This window comes from Maylandia zebra, linkage group LG12, assembly GCF_041146795.1.
Source record: "Maylandia zebra isolate NMK-2024a linkage group LG12, Mzebra_GT3a, whole genome shotgun sequence".
NCBI lineage: Eukaryota > Metazoa > Chordata > Actinopteri > Cichliformes > Cichlidae > Maylandia > Maylandia zebra.
Window position 1 is genome coordinate 12,827,515 of NC_135178.1, and position 16,873 is coordinate 12,844,387.

The 16,873-nt window shown below is 42.3% G+C and overlaps 1 protein-coding gene across 4 annotated transcripts in view; it reads left to right on the forward strand.

The window, feature by feature from the left end:
* The window catches only part of rimbp2b (RIMS binding protein 2b), a 109,270-nt gene that overhangs the window by 71,743 nt on the left and 20,654 nt on the right, over window positions 1–16,873 (forward strand). The window contains exons 6-13 of one of the 4 annotated variants that reach the window (XM_076890710.1): window positions 2,975–3,064; window positions 5,050–5,172; window positions 6,508–6,612; window positions 8,298–8,348; window positions 8,773–8,793; window positions 13,575–13,779; window positions 15,617–15,765; window positions 16,335–16,414. In XM_076890710.1, coding sequence (XP_076746825.1) covers window positions 2,975–3,064; window positions 5,050–5,172; window positions 6,508–6,612; window positions 8,298–8,348; window positions 8,773–8,793; window positions 13,575–13,779; window positions 15,617–15,765; window positions 16,335–16,414 — 824 coding nt within the window. Of the gene's footprint in view, window positions 1–2,974; window positions 3,065–5,049; window positions 5,173–5,414; window positions 5,543–6,507; window positions 6,613–8,297; window positions 8,349–8,772; window positions 8,794–13,574; window positions 13,780–15,616; window positions 15,766–16,334; window positions 16,415–16,873 lie in introns of those variants that run through there. The other 3 variants (XM_012917350.5, XM_076890711.1, XM_012917349.3) reach the window with 3 other exon arrangements.

A 16,873-nucleotide genomic window follows, 5' to 3' on the forward strand; every position in this document is an offset into this window, starting at 1 on the left:
CTTACTGGAACAGTGGCGCGGCTGCCCCTCTGTTGGTCTTCCATGGTTTCTTGTGTTCTGGGGGCCTCTGGATGTCTGGAGTTTTGATCTCCTCCATACCTGCTTCACACCCTGGAGGACGGGGCTGTGGCCCCCCACACTCCCTAGCAGATCGTTACATGGAGAAACCTTTGGAATACAAGCGCGCTGATCCACACAGGTATGCACACGGGTGTTCACTGCTCGTAGACCCAAATTACACCTTTCTTGGCTGCTACTTCGAAGCACATCTGTCCTGCGTGCTGCACAACAACATTGAATATTTAGTATTTACTGCTGTTTACACTTAGCTAGATTAATGCGATGGTGTTGTGTTTAGTATGTTGCTTTGTTTTTGTTTTTTTTGTCTTTTTTTGCTTGTTTTCTATTCTTCTCTCAACAGGTGATCCAGGAGATTTTTATTTTTTTTCTCCCCCCCTTTCTCACTGTCCCTCTCCCCTTCTGTTTTTCCTTTCCTTCCTCTTTCTTTCTCCCTTTCCTATCTCTCACTCATGTCTGTCCCGTCTGTAACATCTGAAAATAAAATATAATAAATAATAAAAACAAAGATCGACCAAATGGACCAATACGGCAATGCCACGATGATCCATTTGGCAAAGTAAATCCATTGGGTATCCTTGTTGGTCTTCAGACAATAATTCTGAATTCTGATGGCTAAAGAACCAAATGGGACAGGCGAAAAAAAAAAAAGCAAAGCTCACTCTCAACTCTCGTACTGTCTTCAGGCTGTTGTGTACTCTGCTTTTCCTTGATAGTGTTTTCTCTTCTATGGTCTTACATATGTGACTTTAATGTATACTGTGTATCGGATGTCACGCTAGTATTGTCATAAGTAGGTGTAGAGAGTAGCAGCAGTTAGAGGCGGGGGTCCAACGATGTGACACGTAACCTATGATACAATATTTTAGCACTTTTAAACATTTTGTGACATGCTGAGTATTGCAGTAGCATATATTGCGATTTATCTTTTTTCAGTGTGTCACAAGTTGATGCACTCCTTTCTGCTGTACTCAAACTTTCCCCAGCTTTATGTTTAACTTCTCTGTAGCCTGGGTATGGCGGCGTCTATGAAAATATATCACGATGCTGTCACATGGACTCCAAACCCTTGTTTTCTACAACAACTATGTGGATTCAGGTCTTTGTAAATAAACTGGGTGATGGATCGTGTCATTTTCTTAGCTCCCGTTGAATCGAGAGGTAGCTTTGTCAAGATAAATGCGCCCACTGTCGGCTGCTTTTTCAGTTGAGCTTTTTTAATATTTGCTGTTTTCAGAATGGCGGCACGTGAGATGAGCCTTCATGTTCGTAGTAGTCCCAGAATATTTTACTTTCATATAGCACTCCCTGGGCCAGCACAGTGGTGTGGTGGTTACCTCACCGTGAATTGGGCCTGGGTTGAATTCATCATCTGAAAAGGGCCTTTCTGTGTGGCGTTTGCATGTTCTCCCCATGTCTGCGTGGGTTCTCTCCGGCTTCCTCCCACCAAACTCCAAACACAGTTAGTGCGGTTAGTGGGATTAGCTTAACTGGTGATTCTAAATTGCCCATAGGTGTGAATGTGAGTGTGAAAGGGTGTCTGCGCGGCAGCTAAGATGACCCTGAAGAAGAGGGACGGATGACTATCCTTGCAAATCCCATGTGCTATATCCATCTGCTTTGTCCCATACTTCCGCAAAATAAATCCAAGACACGTTTGATATAAATGCACATTGTGCTTTTTGGATTCTTTCCACGATATCTTAATCTTAATTGCAACAATTTCCACTCTCACACTAAATATCAAATATGCTGATGTCATTTAAAACAAAAAAACAACAACAGCATCGTGTGGCGAACTGAAAAAGAATTGATTTTATTATTCCAGCACTAAAAAGTTCCATTTGTTTTTATTTTATATAGTAAGATATAGATATTTGCTCTCACTGTATTGATATTATATGATCTACAAAATATGGCAATACTGTGCTGTAGCATAAAAGCTAAAAGGCTGTAGAGCTTCCCTGTTTCCTTGGCTCGAAGTGAAGAAATTAATTTTAAAAAAAAGGGAATAAACAAATACAAAAATTAGTTTCGGTGTTGGCTATTGTTATTTTTGCCATTTCTGTATAAGATATAAATAGAAAACCATGTGATCGTGAAAGAAAATGTGTCTCTCTGTGTTTTGGTGTGCATGTAACACAAACGTCACGCAGGCTGTGCATTAATGTGCATTAATGTTAGTTCCAAGTTTACCTCTTGGGTCATTTTTATGAAGCATCCTTCATAAGTAAAACATAAAGGAGCAGACTCTCCATCACAGGCCATTAGGATGCACTGTATTTACAGTAAATGCATCATGCATGAGCCATTTAGCTTCTTAGCTCCAGACAAGAAGAACCCTTGGCCTACATGCTGCTGCTGCTGCTGCTGCTGCTGCTGCTGCTATAAATTGCACATCTCAGGGAAGTCTCAAGTTGGCACTGCAAATTGCATTCACGGCACGCCACGCAACTGTTGATTGAATGTAATTAAGTTTTCCTTCTCTCCAATGAAGGGGTTTTTTTTTTACTCCCAGCTTGAAGCACTTGGTAGGAAAGATCATTGTGTGTGTGTGTGTGTGTGTGTGTAGTATTTGAATACATGTTTGCTTCCAAAACGCTCGCAGCAGTGAAAAACAACATTCTCTGAGTTTCTTGTTCTGTTCATTGCTTTGTATCCGAGATGCTAACATAGAAAACTATTATGACATTCTTATTGTTCTGCTGTAGCAGCTGAAGTGGCAGCTTCTTTTAGCGATGCTTTCTAGAGCGTACAAGAGAAACTCAAGCAGTCTTCTTGGATGAATAATGCATGGGTTATTGCTAACAACATACTGGGCTTGAGTGCTGTGCTCTGGTCTAATCTTTGTGACTTGTGGATTTTAAACCGTTTCCTTTCTGCCTCTTTTGCCTAGGAGAATGAGCTTCAAGACTTCCTCCACGAGAATAAGCACTTGAATCTACAGTTGTTCAGCAACAGCCACAAGGCATCTGACTATGAGGAGGTAAGAGGTGAAAGCTACGTGTAGAAAGTTTGCTGTACATAAGTACACACTAATAGCTGCTAACTTGTCACTGCCTCTCCATCTTGACACAATCTGAAGAGTTTCTGGGTCAAACCATAACACAAACAGATTATATGTCCTTTTATACTGGATCAATGGAGCCCATTATCAATGAAATCTACAAGACTTAAAATCCTACACACACACTATCCCTTCAGTTTTAGCCCCAAGACTTCAAAGGCATTTGGAGCTGATAACAAAAAGTCCAAGTAGACCAACAAGGATCCCCAGGCCTCTCTATGAATGGGAAAGCAATTTTGTGAAGCAGCTGACTGGCAGGTATTTACTGTTGGTGCTGAAGAAGGGTGGGATGCTTGTTACTGGTGTCTTATCAGGACATGGAGGCTCTTGCAGCAGTGATCTCAGCTGTTATCAGACTGACAGATATGAGAGTAGCTCTCTGCAGGGTAGCGCAGATACTAGCCCTGGCTTGCAACCCTGTGTTCTGATGCCTGTTATCTTTGAATGAACTAGGAGGGGCTACTGAGAGAGCCTCCCTCTACCCTTAATAGACTATTGACCTGCTTCTGCTGGATCCAGTGTAGTTGTTCAGTTTGTCTGCATTAGGCGTGGCACCCCCCTCCAGATAGTTTGTAATCTGTGGATGTGGGCCGTTCAGAGGAGACAGACTCGCTGGGTTCTGTGTGTGTTTTGCTTTGCTGATGTCGCTCGAAACGCCCTCCTTGAGGAATCATTAGTCATTCACGGTCGCCCTGAGGAAGGGACTTTACCACATTACGGCCGCAGGAGCCAGTCATCTCACTTCCACTTAGGGGCCTTTATAAAAAGCTGCCTCGTAAGTACCAATACAAATGATCTGTGGAAGACAAATTATAAAGAATATGTAGTGTTGGAAATAGTCACAACGCTTGGTTCAGTCAGATGCTTGGTGCTTGGCTAACAAGGAAACATGAATAATGTATTAATATTTTGGTTCATAGCAATGGGAGTGAGTCAATTATATTACTCTTGTGTTAATTACAATTATATAGTTTTAGCAGAGAAACCAGGCAGTTCTCTTACCCGACCACTTTCTGCCTGTTGCGTGCCATTCAACCGCATCACATTTTATAGTACAGCAAAACCTGTTCAGCGTCATTCATTCCAAAGCAGCAACTCTAACCTTCATGTAGCACGTTATATTCAGCTTGCATAAATATTGTATCAGTCACTGACTGACTAATATGTATTTATACAAATGATATTGGGAAACTGCTGTCTTAATGAACTAGATTACCGAACAGTTTCTGTAATTTTGTGCACTTTCAAAAAAAAAAAGAAAAAAAATTTGGACTAATGCTGCAGACTCTTGGAAACGGCTGTGACAGACTATTTAAGCTCTTCTGCTCTGGAGGCCCCAGCACCAGCACCATGTCTGTTATATAAAGGAACCAGAGTCATTTTTAGTGCTAAGCACAGCTGCTGAAGAGGCCACTTTGTACCGTTATCATTAAAATACATGTAGCATTGTGTTGCATCAGTTGTGAAAGAGTTGCAGTGTCGCTGACTCATTGTTAGATATTTTCTCTCATAGGCTCGTGATTCATGTAGCCTCTGCATCTGAAAAGTGAAGCCACTGGACAAGTGCCTTAAATCTGGTCTGCTAAAAGTCCAGGCTTAAGGCCACTGTATAAAGGTGCATGGGAAGTTACCCGCCTCCTTATCTCATGTACAAACTCAATTCAAATTTTCAGTTGCTAGTTTCAACTATAAAACAGCCATCATGCTCCATTGTTTGCATCATTAAACTTTAGGGTTGCAGGAGGACAGGGGCAGGTGAGGGAACCTGAAAGGGTATTTACCCATATCACATAAGAATGACATGAATCAATTTTTGTGTTCCAAAAATGCTACAAATTAGTGACGATTGAATACTGTAATGCAACTCATCAAAACGCTGGACCTTGCTTTTCCCTTGTGCACAGGTGAAGTCTGAGTATGCCCAGCTCAAAGAGACCCTTGGTGCTGTGACACAGGAGAGAGATTTAGCCCTGTGGGAGAGGAACCAGCTCCAAGCCAAACTGGAGAACCTAGAGCAGGTGCTCAAGGTGAGGAAGCTGGCTCCTAGAACAGACGCTGTCTGTCAGTACTGTGTGCATTTCCATTTCTAGTAATTCATCTGTCCTGGGATTCCTTTTCATTTATGGAGCCTAACCCTTTTGCCAGTACCCCTTTCTCCTATCTGTGCTACACTGCCTCCATCTGGTTATTTTCCGCTATACTGTCTAATGGCCTCGACATGTCTGTTGCCTTCCAGTGTCGTGTTGGGAGGTCTGACCAGGAGCTGTGAAAGAGTAGAAGCTCGGAACAGTCTGCGCTCTTCCCTTTCCAATTTCACCTTTTCACATTGTCCTACCCGACTTGATCTGTCCCTTCCTTCTTTCCCCTTGCCCCCTCTGCCCCTGCTAGATTTATAAGGTATCACTGCTATGTCCATCTGTTGGGGAGAAGCCCATTCTGAATGCTTTCTGTCAACCTCAGTGGCTGTGCTTATCCCTCCCTTTATCCGCGGGCTGCCAGACATACGAATGGTCACGTGGCTATACGACCACAGCACTGCTTAATGTGATTTATGCATGAGGCGGGACAAAGAGTTTGGCTTTACGATGACGGGAGGGGGAGGAAGACTAGATGATAATGTCACCTACACGTCCGATGACATTACCTATCTTAGATTTTTACTGGCATGTAAATGTCATTTGCTTCTTTCACCTTACAGCGCTGCAAATATTCACATGTAGTGGGAGCAGTGATGTGACACGGGCACACTGTGTTAGGAAGAGCCGAGCATTCAGTCCCCCCCCCGTACTGTATGGCTTCTTTTGTTGTTATGGATGACCACAGACAAGTGAGCACGTCAGAGAGTTTGCTCACCCTTTTCACGTAACACGAAACCTCGCATTGATCACGCAAAGACGAGATCAGAGGACGGCTTTTCAAAGTAACCGAGACGAAACAGGTCTCGTGTTACCTAAAGGGGGCAGCAAACCTCACTGCCGATGGAAGTTTCTCGTTCACACACCAAAGCATCCCTAGTCCTCATCCATGAGCACCTTTGCGCAAGATGAGATCTGATCTTTCCCACGGATCGTTCGACATAAACATGTCTTCACGTGGCATTTGCTGTGGCATAGTTTATGTCTTTCTTGATTTTTTAAGGGTTTAAAGGTCAGTACACTGTTAACCAGCCTCTGTATGCGTAATGTGTGCACATGTAACACTTCTGAATGTGGAGTTAAAGACTGTAGATGCATTTTGTGTTGGCTCCGTGCCTTTGGGTATTAGTACCACTAACAGCAGCCCTCTCTATGCCCCCCACCCCATCCCCCTTCCTTCCACAATTTTCCCCTCCGGCTCTCCATCCCTACACCCCTTGTGGACAGCATATGCGAGAGGCTGCGGAGCGGAGGCAGCAGCTAGAGTTGGAGCATGAGCAGGCCTTGGCTGTACTCAATGCAAAGCAGCAGGAGATTGACATTCTCCAGAAGGTAAGCGAACTCCAAGCACCAGTGGGGATGGGCTTTTGTGTTTGCCCGGCTTTTGGCGTGTGTCATGGGTGAAAGAGCTTTTTGTTGAACACCCGTGCGAAACATACAGCACAACAAAGGTGAAAGTCAACAGAAACGAAACAGAAGTTAAGGAGTGCATGATTTTCTCTACGCTTTTTCTAGTTTCGCACGAGCGTCTCCGTCGCATCCCCGTCCTGCAGCTGTTTATCAATCCCAGAGCGTTTCTGGAGCACTCTTGTTTGTCACAAGCGAGCAAATCAGACTTTTAGAATCCAAAGTAGACACGACACTTTTTAGAGGCACACTTTAATAAAGGGGGAAAAAAAGGCTCGCGCTGGCCATTTGATGGTTGGCCTTCCTCCACTGTGCACTGAAGCTGACTGTAATGTGAAAGCAACGGCTGAGATTACTGATAGTGTGAACATGATAGGAATTGTCACCAATGCCTTCTCTGGCAACACTGTGAGCGCCCTCGTGTTGCTGTTGCTGCAGTGTTCTGACTTCACAGTCAGCCCTTCACAGGCAGTCGTTCTCAGCTTTTTTTCTCTCATTAACAGAAGCTCATTACTGCCTTATCTTCCTGCAGACACTCACTGCTCTCTGTGTTCTAAATTAATTGCCTGCAAAGTAGATTTATGAAATGGTAAAGCCCCGCAGATGCTCTCGTATTTATGTGGAACGCTTTATTATTTTTTTTCTCAACAGATGTTTCTCGTTTTCATAAGAAAAATGATGCGTACGATGCAGTGTTTCCGTATACTCCTTGTCTTTCAGAATGTAAACTCCCATTTTTCTGGAGCGCACTAGCATAAAAAATCAGATCATAAATCTACACCTTTTGATGTAGCCCAAAAACAACTATTCAAACAAACACCCTGGCAAGATGTTCACTGTCTGAAACGGCCATTTACGAATCGTGTAACGAAAAGAAAAACAGCCGCAGCAAGAGTAAACGTTGCAGTATTTTTTAACTACGGATACATGGGCAGGCTCAAACTTAGGTTTTTTGCCCATAGATGATGCAGGAAGTCGTCTTCTCTTAAAAATGGCTGTGCCCCAACCACAATCAGCAGTTCCTCTTAGCTTTGCAAAAATGTACAGCTGTGTACTCTGCTTTGCTCCTGTGTTGTTGACAACACAGGAGCATTTATGTCACTTTCACCTCTGTAGCTGATGTTATATCTGAAGGAGGAGCCTTACTATGATTTCTGTGTTGAGGGAAACCATAATAGAAGCAATAAAATCATGTGTGCATCTAACCCCTGGGCTGGTAGTTAGAGACTCTTGTGCAGGTGCTCTTCAGCTTGCAGTTGCTTGATTATATTCAGTTTCTTGCACGCATGTAATGCTTTCATGTTGCACAGCTCTCCGAATGATAAATGACAAACATGCTTAACAAAACATAAAACCGGAGAGGCGAAAATGGTTTGAGAAAAGACGCGATATTCTTTAAGCATTCGGCGATATCTTATCGAATCAAGCCACTGCTGGCAAACGTGAGTGCGGACGGGGGTCCGCGCCGTCTTTTCAACCATTTTCACCTCGCGCACCAATGAATGCCTTTGAGAGATGCTCTTTGTGAGGATCTTTCGTCGGTGTTTTAAACAGAAACTAAAGCACAGCATAAACTGCAATGTAAGTGAACTGCACCTTGTGTTTCTCAGGCTCAGGTTGAGGCTAAAAAGGAACATGAGGGCGCTGTCCATCTGTTAGAGGTGAGCGTCTGGACTCTGGGGGTCTTGGGGGCTTTGCTGTGTGTTTTTGTGTATGCTGCTCGAGCGTTTCCTGCTTTCCGTGACCTCACTTCCTGAATTTTTTTTTTTTTTTGTTTCTTTTGTTTCTTTAATAAAGTCTTATTGTTTTAAAACTATCTTGGCCAAAGTATACTGCTTTTTTTCACAGTATCTTTAAAATGACTTTTGGTATAGAGAGTTGCTTTTGGGGTAAATGAACCATAAAGCACGCAAAAATCTATATTTAGTCTTTGTATTGGCATTGTAATACGGCGATATGTATGCGTGTGTGTTGAAAAGATTGTGATTTTAGAGATGTGTATGAGTGATCACATGTGTGTAATTGTGCTTTATTTCTTTCTTACATCTCTTGTCATTGTATGGATGTGTGTTTATGCTTATACAGAACCACTTGGACAGCATGCAGGTATTTCAGAATTGCTTTTATTTATTTACTTGATATATATAAGTATATATATTTTACGCCTTTGCCATTAGCGGGATATACAGCAGCCTGGTATGTAGTTTGACCCATGGGGCCAAGTAACACCACATTGTGAATTAAGATCAACATTTATCTGGCTAAAGAGATAACATTAAAAAAATGCAGTTACAGTGGGGCAAAAAAGTATTTAGTCAGCCACCGATTGTGCAAGTTCCCCCACCTAAAATGATGACAGAGGTCAGTAATTTGCACCAGAGGTACACTTCAACTGTGAGAGACAGAATGTGAAAAAAAAATCCATGAATTCACATGGTAGGATTTGTAAAGAATTTATTCGTAAATCAGGGTGGAAAATAAGTATTTGGTCAACAACAAAAATACAACTCAATACTTTGTAACATAACCTTTGTTGGCAATAACAGAGGTCAAACGTGTACTATAGGTCTTTACCAGGTTTGCACACACAGTAGCTGGTATTTTGGCCCATTCCTCCATGCAGATCTTCTCGAGAGCAGTGATGTTTTGGGGCTGTCGCCGAGCAACACGGACTTTCAACTCCCGCCACAGATGTTCTATGGGGTTGAGGTCTGGAGACTGGCTAGGCCACTCCAGGACTTTGAAATGCTTCTTACGGAGCCACTCCTTTGTTGCCCGGGCGGTGTGTTTTGGATCATTGTCATGTTGGAAGACCCAGCCTCGTTTCATCTTCAAAGTTCTCACTGATGGAAGGAGGTTTTGGCTCAAAATCTCACGATACATGGCCCCATTCATTCTGTCCTTAACACGGATCAGTCGTCCTGTCCCCTTGGCAGGAAAACAGCCCCATAGCATGATGTTTCCACCCCCATGCTTCACAGTAGGTATGGTGTTCTTGGGATGCAACTCAGTATTCTTCTTCCTCCAAACACGACGAGTTGAGTTTATACCAAAAAGTTCTACTTTGGTTTCATCTGACCACATGACATTCTCCCAATCCTCTGCTGTATCATCCATGTGCTCTCTGGCAAACTTCAGACGGGCCTGGACATGCACTGGCTTCAGCAGCGGAACACGTCTGGCACTGCGGGATTTGATTCCCTGCCGTTGTAGTGTGTTACTGATGGTGACCTTTGTTACTTTGGTCCCAGCTCTCTGCAGGTCATTCACCAGGTCCCCCCGTGTGGTTCTGGGATCTTTGCTCACCGTTCTCATGATCATTTTGACCCCACGGGATGAGCTCTTGCGTGGAGCCCCAGATCGAGGGAGATTATCAGTGGTCTTGTATGTCTTCCACTTTCTGATGATTGCTCCCACAGTTGATTTTTTCACACCAAGCTGCTTGCCTATTGTAGATTCACTCTTCCCAGTCTGGTGCAGGTCTACAATACTTTTCCTGGTGTCCTTCGAAAGCTCTTTGGTCTTGGCCATGGCGGAGTTTGGAGTCTGACTGTTTGAGGCTGTGGACAGGTGTCTTTTATACAGATGATGAGTTCAAACAGGTGCCATTCATACAGGTAACGAGTGGGGGACAGAAAAGCTTCTTACAGAAGACGTTACAGGTCTGTGAGAGCCAGAGATCTTCCTTGTTTGAGGTGACCAAATACTTATTTTCCACCCTGATTTACGAATAAATTCTTTACAAATCCTACCATGTGAATTCATGGATTTTTTTTTCACATTCTGTCTCTCACAGTTGAAGTGTACCTCTGGTGCAAATTACTGACCTCTGTCATCATTTTAGGTGGGGGAACTTGCACAATCGGTGGCTGACTAAATACTTTTTTGCCCCACTGTATGAGCTGATTTAACTTGCGGTCATGCCTTTTGGCTTTTCAGTACAATTTTTCACATCGATCTTTTCATACAGCCCTTTCAGCTCGTTTCACAAGGCAAGACTCACGAGTGGACTCTTTGAAAGGGTGAAACATGACTAATAGATAACACGGAGGTCTTTCTGGCCTGATCATAAAGAAACATTGATAAAAGAATCAGAAAACCAAGTAACAAAATACACTTTAATTCAATATAAATCACTTGTATCGACATGTATTCGCATCAGATATGTTAAAATTCTATTTACATGTGAGCAAACAAAACTCTCAGGCTAAAATAAGTAAGTTTTTCCAAAGTATAATATTCTCTCTTCATTATAATATGTAGTAGCTTAAAAAGAACAAACTGCATTTCTAGTATAGGATACAGTACCAGACGGTGATGAATGTGATCCTTTTTCCTTTGTAGCATTGCATGTGTGTTTATGCAGCATGTGTTTTAAAAACCGTCTACTTGCCATACAACTAACTGTATGATGCTGCTCAAACTAGTGTCTCCTAATTTACTTTTTCTGTTTCATAAATGCAGGAATATATTTGTCGTCAGTCTGCCAGCAGCATGTTATATCCAGCAGCAACCTGCCTGCATGAAACGCTGTTTTAACAGAAATACTGATGCGGCGGGCATCACTGTGTTTTTGGGCGGCGCTGTATAATTCCACGGTCGCTTCAGTATCTTCCAGAGCCTCTCAGACTGCGCTCGGTTTCGGACCGAGAAGTGATTGCTAATGCATTGCATCATTTTACGTGGGAAACCATGCTGCAGCACCTGGAATTTTCTATTGAACCTGCCCAAGCGGTCATGTTCAGTTTGTCAGTGTTAGTCTGTGCGATAATGTTTCCTGCTCTCAACATGTACGGATGATGTTATGCAAAATTTTTGTTATTGTTGAAATCTTACAGAAAGACCAGTACCAACAGCAAGCAGACCTCCGTGCCTTGTGTGTGGGTCTCATCTCAAATCCAGTCATATCCAGTGGTGACGAAATTGCAATGTTGTGTTGCACTCATCTTAAATACACAGCACAATGATAATCCCAGTAAATACAATTATGATTTCATTTATTAAGGGAAAAAAGTTATCCAAACTTAGCAGTTCCTGTGTGAAAAAAGTAATTGTGTCCTAAATCTAATAACTGGTTGTGAACTGCAATCAAGCTTTTTGTGACGACTGGCAGTGAATCTTTCGCTGTGGAGGAATTTTGACCCACTCTTCTTCTCATAATTGTTTTAATTCAGACACGTTGGAGGGTTGTGAAGCATCATCAGCATGTTTAAGGTCATGCCAAAGGAACTCAGTCTGAATCTTAACTCATTTTGCTTTTTGTTTTGTGTTTTTGAGCCATTCAGAGTTGGACTTGCCGATCTTTTTGGACCGCTGTCCGGTTGCACAATCCAAATGTTCTTGAGCTTCAGGTCATGAAGTGATGAATGGATGTTCTCCTTCAGGATTTTCTCTAAAACCAGCCACACATGATCACTCTGCCACCACCATGTTTGTGGAATGCTGTGTTGCTTTCACACTAGGAAAAAAAGAAAAAAAAACTACCAAAAAGTTCAGCTTTTGTGTCATCAGTCCACAGAATATTTCCCAAAAGCGGTCATCAAAACGTCTTTCAGCAAATGTGAGACAAGCCTTTGTGTCAGTGGTGGATTTCTCGTTGGACTCTCTCATGGGTGCCATTTTTGCCCACTCTCTTTCTTATTGTTGATTCATGAACTCTGACCTTAACTGTGAGGCCTGCAGTCTTTTAGATGTCCTTCTGGGTTTTTTGTGACCACTATCAATGCACTTCTGGAGTCATTTTGATAAATTCACCACTATTCAAGCCATATCTCCTCCATTTGGAGATAATAGCACTCACTGTGGTTCACTGTCTTTGTAACCATTTCCAGACCGATAGATGTCAACTTTGTTTCTCGGCTGTTTTTTCAGATTGACGTTTTGAGCTCTTTGAGCCTATTTCACTTTTTCAGACAAGCTGTATTTAAGTGATTTCTTGTTTCAGCAGGTCTGGCAGTAATCAGACCTAAGCTAAAATCAGCGTTCCAAATAAATGTGGTTAATCAAAGTTTATTCATGATTTAACAAGAGGGGAAATTGCTTTGTTCACGCAGGGCCAGGTAGGTTTGGATAGCTTTTTTTCCCTTGATAAATCAAAATCATCATTTAAAAACTGCATTTTGTATTCACTGGCGTCATCTTTAGTATTAGATTTAATATTGAAATTTGTTTTATGATCTGAAAAAATGTAAGTGTGACAAATATACAAAAAAGGGCTATTCTGCATTTCCAGCAGAGATTACGCAAACTGAAGTAAATACCGGTAGTGCATTTTATGGTGGCTATTCTCATCTTCGGATAAATACAGACCCAGTTAGTAGTAGAGCACCAGTGCATACTCCCTGGATGGTGTGGAGTGTGTGGGATAGACTTAAAATAAACTGCACTACTCATGCTCATCACAGTTTGAGAAACACGTTGCCCTCTGCTGCAGTGTGCTTTCAACACTGTTTGCCTCAATTCGCTTAAAGCTTTCTGTTTTTGGTCTTTTTAAGGTCTTACACGGCAATAACAAAAACATATAATATCATCGACCTCATCCTTTAAGACAGTTTGGGTATGCTTTGAAATAAGTTTTATTTGGAGTACTGTTATTATGAACTGTAGGATAGTTGTGCATGCGATTTGTATAATGTACCGTCAGTAGTGGTCAAGAAGTCATTTCAAGGTTTCTTTTCTTTGTAATGACTGATCAGTGTTATTAGTCCTACAGTAAATGTCTGTTTTCTTGTTCACATATAGCGTGAACTCTTTTTGTGTCTTTATCATTATTTTTTATTTTTATTTTCTTTGTCTCCATTCCATCTTTCTCCCTTTCCCATCCTTTTTTCTCTCCTCCTCTGTCTCTCGCTTCTGTCTCAATGTGTCTCCTCCCTCCCCGCCATCAGGCCAAAGTCCGCGAGCTGGAGGAGAAATGTCGGACTCAGAGTGAGCAGTTCAACCTCCTGTCTAAAGAGCTGGAGAAGTTTCGGCTCCAGGCTGGGAAGTTTGATATCCTCAGCACTGAACCCTTAACTGTGTGTGAATCTCCTGGGTCTCCGAACAAATCCCTGTCACAGCTCCTTAATGGACTGGCTGCCCCCACAGAGAAAGGTAAAGGCCATTTGTTAGCATTAAAGCTCTGCTTTCAGCAGATAAAGGTTACTGTAGATAGAATAGAATAGAATTCAACTTTATTGTCATTGCACATGCACAGGTACAGGGCAACGAAATGCAGATCACCTGTATTCAAGTGTACAGTTAATTAAGATGTATCATTCCAGTCTTATAGGAACTATTAGTAGTAGTAGTTTTTATGACTTCCCTCATAAAAAGTCAAATTAACTAAACGTTTAGAAATATTAAGTCAAAGACAGCTGTGTCACCTGTAATCTGTTTAAATGGCCTCTAGTATGTGAAACTTTTTAAATCAATGCATAAGTTGCTCACTAATTACAGCACAACGTGTTGTTTAGGTTGTTGTTGCTATGTAATTTTACACATTTACAAAATAAAGTTATGTGCTATTTTAAAACTTACATTTAAAGGGCTCAAAGACAAAAGTAAAGTAACGCGTGGTGGGTGAAGAACAGGTGGGATAGCAAAGTGGCTGGGTTACTAAGGAGGGCAGCACAGGTGCTCAGCAGACAGGAAGGAGTGCCGGTGAAGGCGGGATCTATTTGTGGGAAAGGACAGAATCCCTCTCTGTGGTGGAGGATACCACCTTGAAAGGTGGGGAAACTGAGTAAGTTCAGGGAATGATGCGGGACACTCAAGGGGGCTGAATCTTGGTACTCCAGCAGACCAGTTTTCCTCAGGGTGGGAGTTAATAGATATCATCTATCCTCCCACTGTAGCCACTGGGAGCCAGCAAGTAGAATGACTCAGGAACTGGTTGTAGGTCATCAGTGCTGTTTAGGCTTTTGGGCAGGTGTGGCGTAAGTCGATTCAGGAGTTGCAGGTGGAGTAAAAATATCTTTTTACTTTAGTCGAGCCGGGAGTTTAATTTATTGTCTGAGTATCAATCAAGACTCTGTACTGGCCATTAAGACTTTAGCCGAGTTTGGCTGGAAAAGTGCAGCTGACTCTGGGACAGTCTTAGTAATTGGTTATGTGTCAGCTGACTCAGACTCAGGAATAGTTGCCTGACACAGAAACAGTCCAAACTTTAGCGAGTGACTCAAGGAGCAACACCACTCTCAGGAACAGGCTGAGAAACAGGAGCAGTTGATTCAGGACCTGGCTTGACCTCACCCAGGATAAGGACAGACACTGGCAGGCACACTGTGCAACAGTGCCTGTGATGTAACAGCGAGCCGAGCAGTGGAGATGCATGATGTCAGCGCTGACTGCATTTCATTCTGGATGTCACTTTCCTTCGTCACCCCTCAAAATCAGTATCTATCGGGCCACTTTTATTCAGTTTGTCCTAAATTCAGGTTATCCACACAGAGATCACAGAACACATGGATGCTGTTAGGTTGAAGAACTAAGAATAAGTCAAATCAAACCAAAAGGAAGAAGATAGCAACAGCAGAGTTCAGGCAGAAACAAGCACACAGTCCACAGATTAATGATATAAAGTGATCCAAAAAAACTAGGAGCCAGGATGGAACAGCCGGGGAACACAGAGTACACGCAGATGATCACACAGACAACAAGGAGAAGCACAGGACTATAAATACAGACAGAGCTAATTCAGTAATTGATGAAAAAAGGTGAATGAGATTCACCAAAGAAGTGATGGACAAATAAAACCAAAGCAAACAAGTACTCTGATAGAACCACATCAATCATCCTGCTTAACAAAAATTTCATGAAATCAAATTGAATTAAATGGCAGAACCTTTTTAAAGGACAGCATGCAATCAAATACAAGATGAAAATTCTGACTTTGATATTAGTTCTGTTATATTGTGATGTGTGGAGCTACGTTGCTTTTGTTCCACAGGCAATGAGGCCCCAACAAGCAGATCTTTGATATCGGAGTTCATCCGACCACTCCAAGTCAGCGGAGACAAGCCCGAGCTCCTCTCTGTCAAGCCAACATTCCTCACTCGCGGTCGAGCCAGCAGTCCAGCGCGGGCTTTACTCTCTGAGGTATATTATAGTGTCCATTTGTACTCTATCTTTTTACACGTCCGAAATCAGATCGATTCGATACATCTCAAACAAATGGAATCTAATAAACTGTGGAAAGACGGTCTAAAAATCCCAAACGACACCGTTGAGACACAACGTGGGAGAATTCCCAATAATTTCAATCGTTTGCTCCACGTATTTACCCAAAAGCATTTCTGTTGTCACTCAGGTCAGTGGAGCTCTAATAGTTTCTGTGAAAAAGCTTTTTATTATAATTTTTTTTTAAGATGAACTCACCAGTATTAGATCCATTCCCTCGCTCATGCCTCTGTGATCCCTTACGTAGACGGCACATTTGGGAAAATGCTGATTCATTTTAATCTAAATAATGTCTTTGGGCTGAACACGAGAAAATCCACACAGCGGGAATCCAGGAGGCTTCTCGGTGTTACTCATGCAGATTATTTGGGATTGATCAAATATATTTAGTTGACACAAGCTAAAACATTGAACCAAAGGGAACGTGCAAACATTAAGAAGCATTCGATGTTGAAACTGTGAAAATCTGTGAATGCTTCCTTCTCCAGATGGACAAAGATCTCAGCTCCACCACCAGATCCAAACCACGGTTCACAGGGAAGGTCCGTCTGTGTGTTGCTCGCTACAGGTATGCACACAAAACACACAATTACTTTTTCAACCACTGCTGTATTTGTAAAATAAATAAATGGAAAAAAAGTTTGATCCTCATGAGTTTATCATTTCAAACCTACAGGGCTTTGTGCTTACGTTACACCCCTACCCCTAAACCAAAGTGAAATCATTGTGATCATTTAAAACAGAGGTGGTGGAAAATCTCTCGCACTGAACTGAAAATCTTGCTCTGTTATTTGCTTTCTCTCGCAGCGCTGTGGTCTTAAATGTGACTCAGTGTTTCTGCTGCTAAAGAAAATAACCTGTCAGCATAGAAAATAATTGGAATCCTCAAGCACACAGATTTGTGAAACAGGGCCAAAGCTTTCAACCCACACTCTCTTCAACCCTCTCATATTTGCAAACAGCCAAATATAATAGAACAGAAAAAAAACTTTGTATTTTCAAAGCAGCGCTCGGCAAATCGTTTTCC